The following is a 21994-nucleotide window of genomic DNA, read 5'->3' on the forward strand; positions in this document are numbered from 1 at the left end:
AAGAAGTCACAATATGGACAGAGGAGAAAGGTAATAGTGAGCTACATAGATCACCATTACACCCCCAGAGCACAAATAGAGGTCTCTTTAGAGAGGAGGAATAAAACTATTTTGATTGCTCAGATGTAATCTGCACAACTGTTCCATACCCAAACATTGATTATTATGAAAAAGTTAATTGGATTAAATTTGCTGTAGCATTAAAATGTAATGTCTAAAACAAGTTTCTCATTTACTTTTTTGCCTGAAACAGTAGGAAAGGGTTAAGTTGCCACTGTTTGCCCCTTTGGGGCCTGTGAGTGGTGATGCACGAATGGTGGGGCCAGCACACTCAGAGCCTGAACCTATGCTGAAAGGAAGAAGAGGACGCCCAGATTGGCTGAGGAAGAAGAGAGACTAAACAACCCCTGTATCTTAAGCGGAGAGGGTCCTTGTGGAGAACGCGTAAAACGGGGAAAACGGTGAGGACCCTGGTGGCCTTTACTTCCAGCGCAGGGATCACATGTGGGTAGAGGGGAAGACGGTTGGGTCTTCCTCACCCCTCCCTCCATTGCTGTAATATATTAGACAGTTGGCAGCATTCCCAGGGCCCCACCCGTACCCAAAAATCTCCCAGGCGGAGGAAGAGAGCTGCAATATGACCAAGGGAGAGAAGGCAAAGGGGAGAGGCAGAAGCCCTCTATAGCATGAGGTGACATTGTACTCACTGGTGAACACTTGACCAAGAGCACCAAAGGACAATCCACACCTCTTGGGGCGCTTTGGCCTTGAAATCATGCGTTTCCCCAGGGCCAGACACAGACAGTGCCTACCTTCTGGAGTTCCCAAAGGAAGCATAGTAGGTGAGGGGGCCTTGCTGGATAGGCCCTCTATAGACATCTTAACTGAATACAAATTGTGACCCAGAACCTGGGGTTCAGGGTATATCAAAAAACCAGCAGACCCATATTGAACATCTGGAAGCAACTCCGGTTCCGAGGCCACGTCCACCAATTAACAATCCTGTCAGACTGAATGCTCAAAACTAAATTGTACTCCAATGGAATTGCACAGGTTAGCTAAATTTGGGTGCCAGCTTCAAAATATTTTAAAAGGAGGCTAGTGAATATCGATGAACATTGAAGAAACCGATGCAACAGCTCCAAATTGGATCGAACTTACGTTAGAGTGACGGCTCATGAATTTTCTTTCTTTTTATACATTTTTAGAAGTAAAACTTGGTAACTAATAATGTGATCATTTTTTAGTATGATCATGCCATGGTTTTGTAACAATTTTTATGAATTGAATGTATTCATTCAGTATACACTGCAACAAGGACAAAGCTTCCAAGTAAAGGGTTCAGGATCCCACACTGCCATCAGTCGTGGAAAGATGTGGCAATAGTGTTGTCTGAAAGGGCATGCCCAACACGTCAAGAGGCAGAGAGAGGTTGTCCCTTCAATGCTAGGTCAACTTCCCTCCACTCGAGCACACTGATGGGCATATGTAGTTCCGACAGGAACACATGGCCTTGCACTGTCATCTCTCCTAGATAAGCAAACAGGGTCTAGCAAGGAAGTATCCAGAACAAACCTGGCCTGTGATTGCAGACGACTGAAAAGATGGCCTACTTTGATGTTGGTGGTTTACATTTAATAATGGACGTCTGGGAGGACAAAGCAGAACATTTCCATAACAGTAAAGACAGTAATGCTGAAATTAATGTCTGCTGAAGCAACACTATAGGGACTTTATAGACCATTCTGTGAGGTGAGGTAAGGTTTGTGATGGTTGATTGAGAATACCAAACTATTGGGTAGCGACAGGATGTGTTTGAAATGGTTTGAGACCAATGCAAGGCATCCCCCTTCAACAGACAATTCTCCACGCATGGAAACACAGACTTCTGATTTCTTGAGAGAGGCCGCTACCTCATTAAGCACTTTGGTGAAGTCTGGGGTAGTGGTCGTAACACAAAGAGGTGGTACTGCTGTGAAGTGAAAGTAACACTGGTGAACTGGTAGCACTGGAAGTGCATTGCCGCCTTGGTCAATTTGATCACCCAGCAGATCAACCTTGATGAGCTCTTTATTGGCCAGAAAATGCAATACACTTCCCTACCCACTCAACAGTAAACTAATGGTTGGGGGTGGGGCAGAGAGAGACAAATCAAAGTGGTTTTGCAGCAGGAGAACCAGTAGAAGATCTGGTACTGGAGCAAATGCCAAAGTTGGCTATCTTACATCTATCTCTCCTGCAAAAGGAGTCTACGTCAGCTGGAATGCACAACGTTGCTGGGAGAATGGGCCCTGGAAAAGGTGCAAATTCAATAACATTGCTATTAGCATGGATTGGCATTGGAAGACTAGTCGCAGCATGTGAGCCACAGCAAATTATTTTTGAAGCACTACAAGGAGTTGTCTGCTTTCTCACCAAAGAGCCTCTCGTCACCGAACAGCATATCAATTTAGGCAGTCTGGACAGAAGGAAGCTAGTGAAACTCAACCTACCATACAACAGGGAGAAACCACCGTAGCCAAAGACCAGCCCATTGTGTAAGCTGAGTCTGGGCCACTTTTAAGAATTTACTTGGAAGGGTTCAAAAGTACATCACTTATTAAGAAAAGTGTTTCTTCAAGTGGACGCTAAAGTCATGTGCTGTCTGAGGAGTCATGTGCTGGTTAGCAGGGCATAGAGCCAGATTGCCCAAAGTGAAGAGTTGGAATTCCATGGAGTCAAGTTGCTTGGAATCACCTAAAATATAGTAGTGCCGTAAGAAAATCGTTGGGGATTAATTTAGCTGAAAATGTAAATACGCTTGACCCACCAAATCTCCAGAAACTAATGTGTTGATAAGAATTTGGAATAACATGACAGGTCTATGGCATCAAATGATTTGCCACAGCTGAAATAGATTTCTACCAGGCAACTAGCAATAGATCTAGTAAAACTTCGTTGAAGGGCACTGGAGGTTCCAGAGCGGACAAAAGCAACTGGCTCTGAATATGGCAATGGTAAATCTTGCACCGCTGCTACTTCACGAAAAACAGATGTATACAAGCAAATGTCCTCAAAGACAGCTTGAAGGGCGGCGGATCACACCTATTGGAGAGATATGAAGGACACTAGCCATCAAGAAGAGCCCAACATCTTATGTGATAAGGAAAAAGGAAGTTATTAGTCTCCAAATCAACTTTTTAAAAACATCTATAATAAAGATTGAACACATCCAGGGCATTTGAAATAGAGCAGAAGAGTTCTTGGGTACATGTGAGTTTCTGGGCTGTGAGATGCGGGTCATCAAAAGGCTGGTCCTCCAAGGAAGCGTTCACCTTTACTCTAGCCATCCAAATAATTGCTACAACATGTGAGGGGTAAGACACTACAAAAAACAACCTGAGGTACATCATTAGATTCAGGGTCTGATATTTGGACTGGAAAGTGGCACAACAGTGGAATCAACCCACAGGGATGATGGCCAGTCCTGAACATATTTGCTATGATACTATGATAAGCCACAAGGTTTTGACCTGCAAAGGGTCAGTAGATGGAGCTCTCTGCTTTAAGTTCCTGAAGACCCAGGATCAGCTCAGAAGGTGGCAGGGAAGAGACCGGTATTGGGGAACAGTGCCTCTGATTACCTGAACCGTCTAAGAAGTGGAGGTTTCCAAAAATGACGATGCCTTTTCTTTTCTGAAACATTTATAAAGTTTCATATCTGATAACTCTATGGGGGATTTAGCCTAATAGGAAACTTACCTGAAGGAGAGGAGGGGGATCTGTTGAGGGTCTCCTAACAGGCCTGAGCAGAAATAGTTCGGTTTCCCGCACCCCAATTGCTCTTGCGAGCGTGAAGGTACAAGAGTCAGTCACCATGATCAGGTCCCAGGCACCATATTCAAATTTCATGGGGCTCGGAAACAAAAACATGTTTAGACATAGTGGAAAGAGACTGAACCCAGAGACCTTTGGAGAAATAACTGATAATTAAACATCAGGTAAATCAGTAAACAACAAAAACAGATCCAGATCTGTGGCGTTAAAGTACGAAAAAAAGGGAACGGCTGCTTGCACGCTACATGGTGCCATACATATAAGCCGCTGTGTGTGTGTGTTTATATCAAAATGTACTGTTTTGTGTGTTAGGATTTAACATGTCAAATAAAAAACAAACACAGCTAAAGAGATTAGAAAATATTGCTTCCCAAAAGGCTTGTTTTTGTTGCCTTTAATGCACTAGCTGCAGAAATAACATTTTAAAGTAGTCTGATGATCTCAAATGTGTACATGGATATTCTACTGTACATGGATACAGTTTGCTTGCCAATTTTTCACAATGATTTAAACTCCTAATTTTACCCAAACAGCTCTTATGCAATTGCAGAACCACTGAAAGCTCTAAATGCACCCATCCGACATGATAGGCCAACCAGTTTAAAACTGCAGCTTATTCTCAGTGAAGGGCTGTTACGAGCCACGTGGTGGGTGCAAAGATGCAATCACATTTGTTTACAGGATTGGCCTTTGTGTTGTAGAATTGTATTATAACATAGAAGTGTAATTTAATTAGAAAACAGCCTTGGTGGTATACACAAATGGCATAACTCAAAGTCTTAGGTTACTACAGAGTGGAGGTTTGCTAGTGTCACACTACTTAAGGGGCAAATGTTTTCCCACTGATGGGTGCGAATTAGGGCTTTAGGTCAGCAACTTGTGTTAGAACTTAAGTAAATCTGATATAGTACTCATCATCTATTTTTGTGTGCCAAATGCACAGAGCTGCTCCATACCTGTGGATGATTCACAGCAGTAGGTCTTCTGAGGAATTACATCCGCACTGCATAAAGGACTAAGCAGAATGTTCCTGCAGAAACAAAATAAAACCAACTTACAGGAAATCAAAGGCAAAAAAGTCAAGACCTTTGGGGGCATTTGAAGGATCAACCCTCTGGCAAGTCAAGTGCAGGATCAACCATCAGATATCAAGGGAACAGTGTATCCTGGCAGGCACCCAGAAATTGTACTAGTCACAAGTGATAAGGACAGGGCTGCAATGGGACTTGATATGTTACAGGTGAAGGGGATCAGCCATCTAGAAATTTTGGCAACAAATTGGTCCAATAAGACGTATTGGGCTAAGCTCATGGTGAAGTCCAGCGAATGAAGTAGTCTTCATAGGGTTTATCTATCATCTTACGCATGGGTCATTTATTGGGTAATCAAGCAAGTGGATGTCAGCCCTCTGGGACATTAGAGTAAAGGAGCATCCCTCTGTAAAGGACTCACATTCTGGGATATACAGGTATGAGATCTATCCCAGGACTGACCCTGCTAAATAGATTTAGTGAAACCAAGTTTCATCCTGAGTAATGGATCTGCTCTCAGGAATGTGAGGTAAATGAAATGGTCCTATGAAACATCTAAAGGATGGAGTAGATATATGCCAAACTTGACTGGAGGAAGAGCCACTAGATGGGCAGGTCTTCCAACTAACAAGTCAGGCAGCATTACAACCTGTATGGGTCCCCACAATAATTCTGTCCCAGCACAGTTGTCCTCATTCCTAGAAGCCATCACACCAAATCGAATCATCTCTCTCCTAGATCCATGACCCACAAGAAGTACAAACATCTCAGCCTTTCTGCCCACACACTCTGATCCATTCTTTGTCATGAAGCACCTTATCCTACCTCACACATACACAAAGCCTAATCCTTTCTGAATTACCAGTTCAACCTCAGATGTAGATGGAATAGTTACATACCTGTATTCCTAGTTCTCCTCTGAGGGGAAGCCACTGAAATCATGAGCACTAAATTGTCCCACCCACACACAAAATTCCTAAGCACTTTTTCAAAGAATAAATGTGTTAGCAGCAAATTAAAAGGCTACTTGAACAATTTGATATCTTTTCCTTGAAAGGGAAAATAGAAGTATGGGTACTCTGTATCAGAGTACCTGCTTGTTTCTGAGAAATGCTGAAACTCTCCAATTAAAAGTATTATGCCGCTCTTGAGAAGTGCAGGAACTCTCCCTCTCAAAATAAAGTGCAGGTACTCAGTACAGGCCCATTTAAAGCATTCATTTTCCTTAAAATCAATAACCTATTTAAAAGTTGGGAAAAGGTGACAGGAAGAATAAAAACATTTACAAACTATTTTTTTAAAGGAAATTAAGTGAAACCACAGGACTATGTAGCCATATAGGCTGTGCCATGTAATAGTAATAGAGTAAAACGGACCCAGCAGGTTTAATGAATGCTTTCTTAGGTTTTTCTTTTACAAGGCAGACCAAGGAGTACTGCTAAGTAAGCAATCAGCTTCTTTTAATTCTTCCACTGTGCAGGTGGGTGGCTTGCTTATGATTTCAATGCGGATTTCTCTAATAAAGAACTAGGAGTACAGTTAAGTAACTATTCCTCGACAATCTCCATTAGTAATCATAAGCATGTGCTAGAAGAGCTAGTCCATCACCCCTGATTGCAGTGAAACAAAAAAAGGAAAATAATGGACTGCGCAAAGTGGTTTATTAATGGAGTCAGCCCAATTTGGGCATCTGCTCTAAAGGCAGACTCAAGATAGTAATATTTCATAAATGTATGCAGATCTCAGGTAGCTGTTTTACAAATCTCTGCAATTTAAATAATCCTCAATAAAGTAGTAAAAAGCACCTTTAATTTTAGTAGAATGAGCTTTTGGTTTACAAGTCAAAGTGGTACTGGCTTTCCCATAGCATAATACAATGCTAGAGCAAATTAATCTTGTGATGGACTACTCTGAGTAGCCAGTCCTGTGTGTAAGGGACCATAGCTGACAAAAAAAATATTTGGAATTTGTTATATGTTTAGCCACATAAAATAGAAATACTCTCCTCACATCTAATGTATTGTTCGATCTTTCAACTCGGGAAGCTCGACTCTGAAAGAAACTAAGCAAACCTATAGTTTGATTTACATGGAAATCCAAAAGTCCAAAATTTCAGATGCAGCCGCTTGAAAATCCTGTTCTCGTGGACCACTAACTTTCATGGAAACTAAAGGTCTGAATCTAGAAAGCCCAGTGGACAGAAGCGACAGCAACTAGGAAAGCTGCTTTCCATTACAGATGTTGTATGGAAGCTTTGTGAATGAGCTTAAAAGGAGGACCCATAACCTTGATAAGACAATGTTCAACTCTCAAAGAAGGTAAGTCTCCTGATTGAGGGGAAAACTTTAATTCATTCTACAAAGTCATTATCAACTGGGACTTTGGGGAAGAAAAAAAATATGCGTGAAGGGTATTTCTATAGGAAGAAATAGCTGGCAAATTAACATCAACGGGCATCGCCAAAAGAAGATATGATAAAACTTCTTGGCAGGTACTGCAATTCAATAACTCCCAATTACCCCAGATGCAAAATCTCTTCCATTGCAAGGCTTGAAAAGCGGTTGAGTCATTTAGCATCTTTTAGAATGTTATATCAATCAATCAGGGAATTGTAAGTGCGCTACTCACCTGTGAGGGTCTCAAGACGCTGAGGGTGTGGGGGGGGGGGGGGGGGGGAAGAGGAGTGTTCCGCAGATCCGTTTAGCTAAGAGCCAGGTCTTGAGGGTCTTCCTGAAGGTGTTCAGGGAGGGGGCGCGTCTGATGTCTGCCGGTAGCTCGTTCCAGGTCTTGGCTGCAATGTGAGAGAAGGATCTTCCGCCTGTTCTGGCTCTGTGGATGAGCTGGGTTTCGGACAGTGTGAGGTTGGAAGATCGGACGTTTCTTTTGGGTACCTGGAATAGGATTCTGGTCGTTGAGGTTTTTGGGTCCGATGTTGTGTAGGCATTTGTAGGCGTGAGTGAGGATTTTGAAAGGGACTCTCTTCTCCACGGGGAGCCTGTGAAGACTTTGTAGGTGTTGGCTGATGTGTTCATGTAAGGGAATGCCGAGGACGAGTCTGGTGGTGTTCTGTATTGTTTGGAGTTTGCAGAATAAGGACTTGTTGATGCTGGCGTAGAGTGAGTTTCTATAGTCCAGTCTGCTCGTGATGAGTGTGTGGATGACTATCTTCCTTGACTCAGGTGGGATCCACTTGAAAGTCTTGCGGAGGGTGTTGAAGCAGCTGGAGGTGACGGTGTTGACCTGTCGGTTCATGGCGAGCGATGAGTCCAGTACAATGCCGAGGTTTTTGGCGTGGTCTGAGGGGGTATGCGGGCTTCGAGGCCGGTTGGCCACCAGGTGCTGTCCCATGCAGAAGGGATGGTACCGAGGAACAGGACTTCTGTCTTCTCGGCATTGAGCTTCAGAGCTGTTGGTCATCCAGATTGCGACGTCTTGCATTCCTTTCTGGAAGTTGAGTTTGGCAGTGGTGGGGTCTTTGGTGAGACAGACGATGAGCTGGGTGTCATCGGCATAGGATATAATGTTGAGGCCGTGTTGTCGGACAATGGCTGCGAGGGGGGCTATGTAGATGTTGAAGAGGGTGGGGCTCAGTGATGAACCCTGTGGTACTCCGCTGGTGATTTTCGTGGGGTCGGAGAGGAAGGGTGGGAGTCTGATCCTTTGGCTTCTTCCGGTGAGGAATGATCAGATCCAGTCCAGGTCTGTTCCTTGTATGCCTGCGTCGTGTAGTCTGGAGACTAGTGTGCGGTGGGAGACCGTGTCGAAGGCCGTTGATGGGTCGAGTAGGATGAGGGCTTCGGAGTGGCCTTGGTCCAGGAGGGTGCGGTTGTCATCTGTGGCGGTGAGTAGGGCGGTCTCTGTGCTGTGGTGGCTTCCGAATCCAGATTGGGATGGGTGGAGTAGAGTGCTCTCGTCAATGAATCGTGTCAGTTTCCTGTTGACTGTTATTTCTGCAACTTTGGCTGCGAAGGGGAGGAGCGAGATGGGCCGATAGCTCTTGAGGTCAGTGGGGTCAGCTGTGGGTTTCTTGAGCAGGGTCTGACTCCTGCGCGCTTCCAGTCATCTGGGAAGGTACCCGTTTTGAAGGTGGTGTTGATGGTGCGTTGTCGTTCGGGTGCAATGGCGGCCGTGGCTCTGTGGTAGATGTGAGGGGGCAGGGGTCGGTGGGGGCTCCAGAGTGGATGCTTTTCATGGTCGAGGCGGTGTCTTCGGCCGTGATCGGTGTCCAGTTTGAGACGCGGGGCTGGTTGTTGTTTCTGGGGGGCGGGGGCAGTCTGGGGCACCTGGTGGATGGTCGAAGTTGTCATAGAGGATTTTTATCTTGGAAATAGGTTCCAAGTTTGTCGCAGGGGTCTTGGGATGGGGTGGTGTCTGTGGCTTCGCTGCGTGGGTTGGTGAATTCTTGAATGACAGTGAAAGGTTCCTTTGAGTTTGTGGAGTTGACCAGGATTTTGTTGTGGATGAATTTCCTCTTGGGGGCTCTGATCTGGTTGTGGTAGTCTGTTATGGCGTCCTTGTAGGTGGTGTGGTTTTCGGTTGTCTTGGTGTTTCTCCAGTTCTTCTCCAGGAGTCTGTAGGTGCGTCTGGCTTCTTGGAGGGCGGTGGTGAACCAGGTGGCTTTTCTCAGGCGTTGTCTGTCGGGGTTGCGTAGCGGGGCGAGCTCGTCTGCGCAATTGGAGATCCATGTATGGAGTTCTGTGGCTGTGTCGGGTGCCCAGGTGTGGTTGTCTCGGTGAAGTTAAGTTGCTCGTTGGTAACCTTGCTCCAATTCCTTCATGGTGGGCATGGGGCTGGTTTGGGTGCCTTGGGTCTATTGATGGCTAAATGTACGCAGTGGTGGTCGGTCCATGGCGGCTGCGGTGTATGGCTTAATTGGACGCTGTTTCCTGCAGCGAAGATGGAGTCGAAGGTGTGTCCTGCTCTGTGGGTCTGTGTGTTGACGAGTTTAAGTCGGATGCTGGCGAGGTTGTCATGAAGCATAGTGGAGTTGGGGGTCGCTGGTGTTGTCGAGGTGGAAGTTCGGTGATGGTGGTGGCGAAGGGTGTTCAGGGGCTGGGAGTCTGTAATCAAGGGTTCCTCAGAGTGCGCCTTTGGGGGTGGTCTGGATCTGGAAGCGCAGGTGTTCGTGGAGGGGAAAGTTTCGCTGGATGTGGTGAGGCGGAGGGTGCTCTTGTGGGCGATGGCGAGGCCCCCTCCTGGGTGGTTGGGGTGGTCTTTCGTCTGGATCTTGTATCCGTCTGGGATGGGGGTGCTGATGTCGGGGGCAGAGGATGCGTTGGTCCAAGTCTCTGAAGAAGGCAATGTCGGGTAGGTTCCATTTCCATGGCGTGTTTGTTCACGGAGCGTACGTTGAGGAGGATGCATTTTAGGGTGTCTCAGGTGCTGGCGTCGGTGGTGTTGGAGGCCGGGGTGGCGGTGAGGGTCTGGCAGCAGTGGAAGCAGGAGAACTGGCAGGGGGTTGTGTTCGGCGAGGCCTGTTGGCATTGTCTAAGTCTTCCAGGGTTGAGTGCGAAGAGGGTGGTGGTTTCGCAGCGATGGGTAGTGGGAGGTCCAGGGTTCCTGGTGCTGGCCGCGGACGGACGTAGATGGGCTTGCCTTTGGCGCGCCCGCTGTGTCCACTGAGTGACCATGCAGTGGCCGCCATTAAGTAGCAGAGGTAGCAGGGAGGAGAGGCTAGGAGGGAGGAGCGGGGGAATTCCAGGGGGAGGGAGGAATTCCGGGGAGGAATTCCAGGGGGCGAGGGGGAGGGTTTAAGGAGCTGCGGGGGCAGCAGCGACAAAAGGAGAAAGAAACAGGCAGGCACAAGAAAATAAAAACAGTGGTGGAATTTGAGCAAGACACAGATGGGCACATTAACAGTGGCACAACATGGAAAAAAGTAAGAAAAAAAAAAATCTGAGAAAGGTTACAGTGGTTGCAGCAGTCTGGTCCCAGTTGGAGCGGGCAGCAGGTGCAGGAGCGGGCAGCATCCTCGAACCTCCCAAGGAGGAGGTCGGGTTTGGAGGCAAGAGACGGCACAGCAGAGCTGCAGGAGAGAGTGGACCTAGACCAAGGTTCGAGGAAGAGTCATGTGACCATATTGAATGATTTCAGAAGCCAAGCTGCCAAATTCAACAGTAATAGATTGGGATGGAGTATACGACCACCAAACTTGTTAATAAGATCCAGTTTCCACACCAACTTCCTTTGTGGACTCTCCGATAGATTAAAGTCTGTAGACCCCTTATTGCCAGGTCCATTCTGGTGCTATTAGGATCATTCTGGCTTTTGAACTTATCACCTTGATAAAGACCACTAATATTAGAGAGAATCAAAGGAAAATAATAAAATTACATAAAACAGAGAAATGTCCCTGACTAGTCATTCCAGAAGGCATTTCCCTTTTGTCACTGGAAGGGTAGTATGGTTATTTGCTTGTAGTCTACGCTTGCGAAAATATCCAACTGAGGAAAATCCCAGTCATTGAAGATGTTGTGAAAAACAGCATTGCTTGGGGCCCACTCATATGTTTTCTTGGAAGATCCTGGTTAGCAAATCCACTTGAGCATTTTGGAAGCCTAGTTGAAGAACTTCAGTGATCTTGAGGATGCTGGATATGAGCCACATTCAAATCAAGTGCACTTGCTGTGACTTTAACAAGGATTTCTTCCCACCTGCCACTCCACCTCACCTGTTTGTTCAAGTAGTGGTTAGTTGTTACAATGTTCCATTATTCAAGAAGGAAGTTTTTCTTGAGACTGGATGAAATGCCTTCAGGGTTAGGTGTATAGCACTTACTTACAGGAAATTGACATAATAGGACATTTTCCTTGTAATACCATCTCCCTTGAATCTGAAGATGGACCTTATGTGCATCCTAGCTGGTCAGAGAAGCAACAGTCACAATTGTCTGAATTGGGACTTTCTGATAGGTGCACATCACAAATGAAATTCTACAGTCACCACCATCATTATAGAGACAGTCCTGCATGAGGAAAAAGAGTGAGTCTGTCCTATCTGGCTGAGTATTTAGAGACATTGATCCTCCAGGTAGTGCTGCAACAGTCTCTTGTGAAGAGGGCATGTGGAATCAGCAATATGCAGGATGGCATTAAACCTCGAAGAGATTAAATTTGTCTCACAGTCAGATGGACTGTTTTGATAAGTGTGACAATCCTCCTCCGAAAGATACCCTTTTTGCATGTAGTATGTCCAAAACGTTTCCCAGTCATTGTCTGGATTGCACTGTGGTTGATATTGATTTGTTCGTAACTGGCAAGTAACCCAATCAACTCATAGTAGAGACTGCCAACTAGAAATACTTAAGAGTTTGTTTTTAGGTTGAAGCTTGTATCAACAAGTCATCTAGATGCAGAGAGACAAATATGGTCTATCTTCTGGGATGCAACCCCACTACCGCCAAGCACTTAAAATAAGGTCTTGGTATTGACTTCATGCCGAGCGTAAGAACCTTGCTTTGGTAATATTTGTTCTCTTCAATTAATCAAAGGTCCTTCCGACATTTATTTGCAATAGGAATGTGAAAGTTAGCATCCTGAAGATGTGTAGAAAAAAGCATCCTAAGGGTCTATGACACATAGCCACGGTCTTCAATGGAGGCACCAGGAAAACACCCCATGGTCTCAAATTAATGATGTCGTCCTCGCTCACCTTCAACGCTAATGCCACTATCACCCTCTACAGTAATGGTAACCCCCTTATCCACGCCTCTAATGTCAATCTAGCTATGATGGTCAACATCTTCCCTACACTCAAAAAGGCGGTCTCAGCTAAATCCAATGACCCCTACCCACACCCTACCACTACTCTGGACTTAACCAGTCCTCCCCTAATCACAGCTGGGAGGTTACACTCTCCCTAAACCATTCTCCCCCCTTAGATGATCACAGAGCCTCTCAGTCCCCTGTCAGACTGGCCCAATCCACTAGACCTCCGACTCAGAAGGCTGGCGGGCCTACGGGTTCGCTCTACTCACCGTTCTCCATTCCTATACAGGCTGATACTCGAGCTGAGAGATTCCCTCTCACTTTTACCAACCTCTCTATCCAAGCATCCTGGAACACCACAAGTACTCAATGACCAACTCCCTCCTCTCTGGAAATTCGCAATACTGCCTTAGACCTCGCCACACAACCTCTACCCCTCAACCAGCACTCAGACCTGGTAGCTCGCCTCGACGATATATCTCTCCAGCTACACCTTCGCACCGTCGAGCTACATGATTTGAAAGCCCTTTCAATTGAACATCTCCCCTTGATCAGCTCCCTCCTCTCTTTTGCGAATTTGCCCAGAGCCCACGCTAGCGATAGAGCTCGCCTTGGCCAGCTTTCCCCCCCTCTCTATTTCTAAAACCGTACCCCTACCTAACGCACCCTACTGCCCCAGAAGTAGGAAGGCCTATCTGGCATCTAATGAAATTGATTACCTACTCCACTCTTACTCGCTTATTCTAGTCACCAATGAGATTCCTCCGGGGCAAATTAAAAACATTCACGTTAACCCGAACAGAGAACCCCCTCACAACCTTAGAGTCACAAATAATGACAACTTCATGAATGTGATCATACAGACTCCTCCCTCCATTTACCAGTACAACTTAAATGCGTACTAAACTGCAGTTCAGCCAGTAAACACTCCTCTGATATCTTCGACCTCATCCAACACAATTAGATAGACATCATCCTCACTGAAACTTGGCTCAATCCCTCTTCCACTCCTATCCTAGACCTCCTACTCATGACATAATTGGTCTAGACAGAGCTATGAAGCTGGGCGGTGGCCTAGCCTGTATACATCGGAGTACACTCTCGGTCTCCCACTCAGAGTCCTCCTGCGGATACCTTTGTCTCAACATATGAAGTAACAACCTTCCGGTGTGCAAACTACCCACATTTTATAACCTCCGGGGGGAAACCTCCCCTTTATCATACAATTAATGGAAACAATCTCTGGCAATGTCGATTCCATTATGGCCCAAATCTTCCTTGGTGATTTCAACCTTCAATGGTCTAACCCCAATGACCAAGCTGTAACATGCCTCAAATCATTCTTAAGCGATCACAAGCTGATTCAACATTGTGACCAGCCAACTCTTAATAAAGGATAAATTCTGGACCTCATCATCACCAAAGGACACATCATGACACTGGATATCATTACCCCTTGCGGTTCGTCTGACCATCACAGCATTTTCTTTTATATTAACATGGAGGTGTCTTTGAGGAAGGCTCAACCAACAAAATCAAAGATTTGCAAAAAGGGACCTCAGATATACCAATAAAGCCGAACTAGCAACCCACTATAAATATGCCCTCTCCTCCTAAGTTGACATGTCTGAGGTTCATGCACTCACCGACTTCTACAACTCTATCATCTCTAGCATCATGGATTCCATTGCTCTACTCCAACAAACAAATGCCTCAACAAAAATATCCAAACCGTGGTTCAACGGTAACTTAAACTTGGAATCCCGCAACCTTAGAGCAATTGAACGATCCTGGAGATCCAAACCATCCTTGGATCAGCTAAAAATCCTTAGATCATTAAGGCGCTCCTATAACAAACAAATCAAGAATGCTAAGGTTGACTACTTCTGATCCCAAATCAATCAAGCTGCTAATCGCCCCAAGAAACTTTTTGAACTGGTTAAACAGCAATCGGGGAAAGCATCAAACTGCTCCGACTCTAGAGTCAGCCCACCTTTATGCGACAAACTGGCTGCTTTCTTTACTGAGAAATCAAGACTCATCAATATTGAACTTGATTCCAGGAAGGCTCTATTGCCATCCTATGGGTCTGTGCTACCCCCCAACTCTCTTGGAGAAGATCGAACCAATTAGCCTGAGCACCCAGAACAATGCCTCAATGGGCACCTTTACTCCCCTCAGTGAAAGAGACATTAACAAGATTCTTCCGAGTATCAACCCATCTAATCACTTCAGTGACCCGTTGCCACCTTCCATCTTCAAAGAAATCAAGGATTTTGTCACCCCCATCTGGACAAAGATTGTCACTGTGTCTCTGTCACAAAGCACGATCCCGGATTGCCTAAATGCAGCTCAGGTATCACCTATATTAAATAAAACTAACGAAGATAGACACCCCCATTCTAGCCAAACTCCTAGAAAAATGCGTCAATCTCAACTGTGCTCACATCGAGAATTTCCATCATCAATCTGGCTATCAGAGTTGGCACAGCACTGAATCGGCTCTCACTCAAGTTAAGGATTACATTTTTAAAATGCTTGACCAAAATTAATCTTGCCTCCTAATCCTCCTTGACCTTTCCTCTGCGTTTGACACTGTTAATAACGACAACGTCCTATTAATTTTGGAGCACAGGATGGGCCTTTCTGGTCTGGTGTTGCAATGGTTCTCGTCCTTCCTCCACCACAGATCCCAAAGAGTCGAGGCGAACCACTCGCTCGCCCAGCCTTCACCAGTATCCATGCGGGTCCCCCTAAGGTCCGCCCTATCTCCCATACTCTTCAACTTGTTCTTGGAACCATTAGCTAATGCAATAAATTCCACAGACATTCTCTTCCATATGTCTGCGGATGACACACAACTTTATCTGAAAATCTCCTCCTCGGATAACCTCATATCACTCAACACTACCCTAATAAAAACCAGTTTGAAGTAAACTGAGAACCACCTCCTTCTCAACGCATCCAAAACAGAATTCCTTCTCATTTCTCCTCCAAATTACATCCCCAAGTTAGACCTTTGGATGAACTACCCCACTGCCTTCAACTGCTCCCCCCTAATTATTGACTCAGCCAAATCTCTAGGAATCACGCTGGATAAGCATCCGAACATGAAGAATCATATTAGCAATGTGTGATACTCCAGAATCTCAAAGCATAACTTCCACAAGCTGACTTCAAGCAAGTGGTCCAAGCGATTGTTTTGCCGAGGCTAGACTATGGCAGTGCTACACTCTGTGGCCTCCCCAAATATACCTTGGCCCCACTAAGGGCTTCATTGAATGCTGCTACCAGATTGGTTAAGGGAAACCAAAACAAAATGCGCACATTTCCCCAGTTTTAAAATCCCTAAATTGGTTGCCCTACGAAGCAAGAATACAGCTAAAGATTGCCTGCCATACAAAGCCCTCCATTTCAAAACCCCTAGTTATGTAGTACAAAAGCTAGAATTATCCAGAGGGGGTAGACATTCAAGAAGTGCCAACTCTCTCATCCTGAAACCACAGATCTTTTGCAAAAAGAGGCCGTGTCACCGAGCTTTCTCCGGCTCTCCTCGAAGATCTGGAACTCTCTTCCACCGTAAGTACGTAGAACCTCCTCCAAGGTTGCTTTAAAATTGGAAGTTAAAAGATTCCTTGTGAACAAGTTCTGATCTTAAAAGGGTTTTGGATCGTCTGCTCTAATGCATTGGACTTACACCTTTTAAGCCCTGTGCTGGGTGCTATTCTTCTTCTTTTACTAATCATTTGCTCCCCTCCTAGTTTGCTATGTACCAGTTATTGTCTTATTCTTTGTTGACCACTTTTGTTTGGAACTATTTTGTTTGGAATTCTTATTTGAGGCCAGTACTGCAATTGTTACCTTCCTTTCCCTCCAATTGTGAAGCGCTCGGATATCCTTTGGGATCATGTTCGCACTATATAAAACTTTATAAATAAATAAATCTTGAACTTCTCTTTCCATCTATTTGTTTGCTGTTTTGAAATCCAGAAGTAGTGTGAACTTGTTTTTGGATCCTTTCTTCTTCACCAGAAAGTAGGAGTATTACATTTCCAATCATATCTATGGAGGAACCACCCTTCCTATGGCCTGCTTTACAAGAAGATTGTGCAACTCCTGCTGAAGTCTGCCTTGGCTGTGTTGGTGTGACTTTTTTAGAAAAACTTTCGGTTGCATGTTTCTAACCAGAGAAAACACCCATTTTACACAGTATTCCACGCCCACCTGTCTCTAGATTTCCTTCCACCATTTTAGGTAGTTCAAAACACTTCCTCCCACCAATGGATTGGGTAACAGAAGAGGTGAAGTCACAGACTGCCTCCTGTGAGAAATTGTTCGGCTGCCACCAATGGTTGATGTCTATCTTTTCCCAAGGAATTACACATTTGCTATTGATTTGACGGTCTGTTGCATTTGAGTCCCTGAACCCGCTGATGGAAACTACAGCAGTCATTGATTTTGTATGTATGTTTCCTCTAGTCTTTTTTTCTAGCCCTATGACATTTAATGTTTCCATCTTAGCCTTTATGCAGGCCATTCCTTCATCCTCATGGGAGCTAAACAATACATTATCTGAAAAAATGGAGTATCCTTTGTTGAGCCTGTGTCCGGTGCAGCAAGCAGTTTTGAGATTACTGAAATGACTAGCGAAGTGGGTCTTGATGGAGAAGTCTCTATTGGTGCAGTGGACTAAGAAGGCAAGTGGGATCTTGAAGGTGCAGGACCTCTACTTCAACTACTGGCGTAGTGGGTCTAGTAGAGAAGCATTCATGTGAATATTCAATTTGAATTCTCCATGATTTCAGGTTGTGAACCCAACATCAAAAAAGTAGCAAACTTATCTTGCTTCAACGTCAGATCTTGATGTCGAGCAGAACAGCAACGTTTGCTACTAAGTCTCGTTTTGGAACTCCCTCATGGGGAGTTCTCGGAGATAAAAATTGGAGCACTGGTAGCAGGCCCTCCAATTCTACAATCTCCTGACCTTCCAAATCGTCCTGAGAGGACTTCTGAAGTGCATGAAGCTGGATTTTCTCTTTTTGTCATGCAGAAGGTTTACAGCAGTGGAAGCATTGTTAAGGGCAATGGGTACTTGGAAGGTAAATACTACACAGACTTGAGAATCTGTCTCTGCCACATGAGGAGCACTTCATATTTTTTAAGAAGGAAAAATAATTCCGGTCAGTAAATTACAAAAACCTACTTCAAATGAGGAAGAGTAAGGTGTTTTTAAACCAGATTTAAAACAATTTCTAGTGGAAAATTGCCAGAAAAGGCCAAACTCTGTGTTCAAGGACCCTGCCACCAGGAGCCAGACATAAGAACTGGATCAACAGCCACTTAGAGAGCATAATCGAATAGTCCTAGATTTGGATTCCTTAAAGCTGCAGTGCCAGTTCTCCCACCCACAGCAGTTACAGTCTGGATGGCTCTTTTGTCCTATAATTTCCTTGAAATATAGTGTGTGGAAAGGTTTTGGTTTTAATTCTTCTCACCTATTCTTCTACTGATATTTCTAACTTATAAACACGTAATTGATTTCAAAGAAAATATATAGAATAGGCTAATTTCTCATTTTAATAGGCTGCCAAATTGTTTTTAATTAAGGAAGTATGGCTTTTCTAAAAAAAGCAATTGATGTTTTCTTTGAAAAGGTGCTCTGAGATCCTGCAAGTTGGCAAGACAATTGATTGCTCATGATTTTAATAGAGATTCCGCTGAATGAGAACGTAATTTTCCCAGAATGCTTTTCACTCCAAGAAGAATTGTTTCAATCAGTTGTTTCGCACGACTCCAACCAACTTCTGAGCCAATCAATTCCCATGACAAAACAACCATTCAGCCCAATTAAAGATTCTTTCCCGGGAACCATACGGGCTCAAAATGTCTATAGAGAGATTTTTACCCATTCCACCATCAAACTTACTCTTTATGTTCAGCTGCAGGATCCGTCCTAGTTCTGCTCGCCACAAGGAAGGCACTGTCACTCTCCAAGATGCTTGTTTCTGTTGCTCTTAGCTTACTGGACTCCACTGCACCAGGCTCAACCATGCTTGCGTTATACTGCTCTGGCACAGCACTAGTGCTCACGGCTGAGTCTGGGGGACAGTTAATCTCCTTGGAAAGCACTTTATTGCAGTCTCTTCTTTTGCCAACAGGTGATAATTGCTGCATGGGGAGCTCCAAGGATTCAGGGCTCCGAGGACGTTTCCGAGACCACACTGGATATGGACTGTCACTGTTTTTTGTGGAGGAACTCCACATTCCAGTGCCCTCCTTGCAGTCATGAGAGAGCACTCCTGATTGCACAATACAGGGGTCAGTCACTTGGTGGACATCCTGAAGGCAGAGCTTGACAGCATGCTCATTGTTACATTTTGTGTTGCTCATCAATGGTTTTTCTTCTCTCGAACCCATCATCACTGGCTCCTCCAAAATCAAGTCAGCAACTTCCTCGGGCCTGAACAGACGCCTACGCTTCAGCATAGGGGATGGTAGGGCAGGTCGAAGTTGAGTTATAGTTTGGATAGCTTCCTCTCCTACACTTGCAAGAACTGGGATAATACTGCCATAACATAGTACCGGAGTACACTGCTGATCAAAGGGAGATAGATACTGCCTGGTATTGATTCCAGGGGTCAATACCTTTGTAGCTAACTCTTTTTCATGCTCTTTTGTGATCCCTGCTGTTGAACAACCATTTTTCTCATGCAAGCCAGACAAGGTTGAGACTCCCTCAATGGCCATACAGTCAGTCTTCTCTTTACAACCATCAGCGCTTGCGAAGGGCACCGTTATAGGGGAGCAGAGGGTTTGAGTGTCTGACTTCTGCAGAGGACTCACTGGACTTGGATAAACAGTGGTTACTTGGGAATCTGTTGGAATCTGAGAATCAGTCTTCTTTTGGGGGCACTCTGGAGTCTGAGAGCCTGTGATTGTTTCAGAAAGGTTCTGTGGGATATTCTTCTGAAAGTCTGGAATTGAGAGCTTCACTAGAGATACCCTTAAATCCCCAGTGAGAGCCTTACCATTCGAATCTACTGGGGGTAGAGCAACCGGTTTTGTTTCAGAGGCAGCATGGCTAAGCAAGACAGTCTTCCGAGAGTAATGAGAAGGTAGATTTACTAGAGAGACCTTCAAGTCCATAGTCTTCCCTTTACAGCCATTAGCGCTTGCGAATTGCACCGTTAGAGGGGAGCAGAGGGTTTGAGTGTCTGACTTCTGCAGAGGGCTCACTGGACTTGGATAAACAGTGTTTACTTGGGAATCTGTTGGAATCTGAGAATCAGCCTTCTTTTGGGGGCACTCTGGGGTCTGAGAGCCTGTGATGGTTTCAGAAAGGTTCTGTGGGATATTCTTCTGAAAGTCTGGAATTGAGAGCTTCACTAGAGATACCCTTAAATCCCCAGTGAGAGCCTTACCATTCGAATCTACTGGGGGTAGAGCAACCGGTTTCGTTTCAGAGGCAGCATGGCTAAGCAAGACAGTCTTCTGAGAGTAATGAGGAGGTAGCTTTACTAGAGAGACCTTCAAGTCCATAGTCTTCTCTTTACAACCATCAGCGCTTGCGAATGGCACTGTTAGAGGGGAGCAGAGGGTTTGAGTGTCTGACTTCTGCAGAGGGCTCACTGGACTTGGATAAACAGTGTTTACTTGGGAATCTGTTGGAATCTGAGAATCAGCCTTCTTTTGGGGGCACTCTGGGGTCTGAGAGCCTGTGATGGTTTCAGAAAGGTTCTGTGGGATATTCTTCTGAAAGTCTGGAATTGAGAGCTTCACTAGAGATACCCTTAAATCCCCAGTGAGAGCCTTACCATTCAAATCTACTGGGAGTAGAGCAACAGGTTTCGTTTCAGAGGCAGCATGGCTAAGCAAGACAGTCTTCTGAGAGTAATGAGAAGGTAGCTTTACTAGAGAGACCTTCAAGTCCATAGTCTTCTCTTTACAACCATCAGCGCTTGCGAATGGCACTGTTAGAGGGGAGCAGAGGGTTTGAGTGTCTGACTTTTGCAGAGGGCTCACTGGACTTGGATAAACAGTGTTTACTTGGGAATCTGTTGAAATCTGAGAATCTGTTGAAATCTGAGAATCTGTTGAAATCTGAGAATCTGTTGAAATCTGAGAATCTGTTGAAATCTGAGAATCTGTTGAAATCTGAGAATCTGTTGAAATCTGAGAATCAGTCTTCTTTTGGGGGCACTCTGGGGTCTGAGAGCCTGTGATGGTTTCAGAAAGGTTCTGTGGGACATTCTTCTGAAAGTCTGGAATTGAGAGCTTCACTAGAGATACCCTTAAATCCCCAGTGAGAGTCTTACCATTCAAATCTACTGGGGGTAGAGCAACAGGTTTCGTTTCAGAGGCAGCATGGCTAAGCAAGACAGTCTTCTGAGAGTAATGAGAAGGTAGCTTTACTAGAGAGACCTTTAAGTCCATAGTCACCATATTACTCTTAGAGGGTACTAGATCGAGAGGTGCACTCTTGGAGGCAGAAAATATCTTCACCTGTTTATTCGGCGAAGGTTCAAGTTTTTGCTGTTTAGAAGAGTCTCTCCCTGGATTGCAGGAGAATGCTGCTGGGTTAGGCTCAACCTTGTGAACCTGTGAGATCTTTCTTGGGGTAGACAATCTTTGATCGGTTAAAGGTGATAATTTTACTGGAGAACAAGAACCCATCGGACTTTCCATGCTAGGTGGTAACATTTCAAAGGCACAGTTCAGGACATTCTCATCCATTGTGGTGTTATTGTTGTGCTGCATTCTCTTTGAGTGATAGTCCAACAGCTCTACCTCGTTCCTTTCACCTTGGGGACAAAACATCTTTCCCCGAGTCTTTGATGCAGCAGCCAAGCTGGATTCCAAATGCTTAGGGCCTGACTTGCGTAGCCTTCTTGGTGGGGTCTCTGATGCAGTGGGGGTTTCCATCTCCATTCTGAGTGGTTCTTTATCTACAAAAGGATAAACATTGGACCCCATCACCCTCTCACCCCTAGTACAGATCAGACAATCCTGTAGAATTTTTTTTTTTTGCTACCTCAACTTCAAAGCTACACATACTGCTCACCAAAAACCTATGCCCAAGTCTGAGAACATGCAAATCTGTACCAATGCCCTACAAAGTAGTTTAGGTCCACTCTAAACCAGCACACATGCTCAATTTCTAAATCTGTACAAAACTAACACTTTTAAATGACCCTTCAAAACGTTTACATAAACTTACAATCCTAAGTATGAGAATAATTCCCCAAAAGCCTCAAACATAGCCCCATTTCTCGTGATTGTCAAAAAAGTATGAACACAAATTATCTCAAAGTCTGTAAATGTACTTAAAACCTCTATGTACGCCCAATTGTTCAGCATTCGATTTTTCGATAACTCAACATGCTTGAATCATTTTAGAGTATATTAGAATTAGCAATAACAAATATGGACAAATGTATGCAC

General features: G+C 44.8%; 1 protein-coding gene across 1 annotated transcript in view; it reads right to left on the reverse strand.

The window, feature by feature from the left end:
* Positions 1–21994, reverse strand: part of TINF2 (TERF1 interacting nuclear factor 2) — a 200047-nt gene that overhangs the window by 86397 nt on the left and 91656 nt on the right. The window contains exons 7-8 of the mRNA XM_086923732.1: positions 18480–21498; positions 4773–4846 (exon numbers count right to left, since the gene is read on the reverse strand). Of these exons, the coding sequence (XP_086779858.1) occupies positions 4773–4846; positions 18480–21498 (3093 nt within the window). The remainder of the gene's footprint in view (positions 1–4772; positions 4847–18479; positions 21499–21994) is intronic.

The sequence above is a fragment of the Lissotriton vulgaris genome, chromosome 5, assembly GCF_964263255.1.
Source record: "Lissotriton vulgaris chromosome 5, aLisVul1.2, whole genome shotgun sequence".
Classification (NCBI taxonomy): Eukaryota; Metazoa; Chordata; class Amphibia; order Caudata; family Salamandridae; genus Lissotriton; species Lissotriton vulgaris.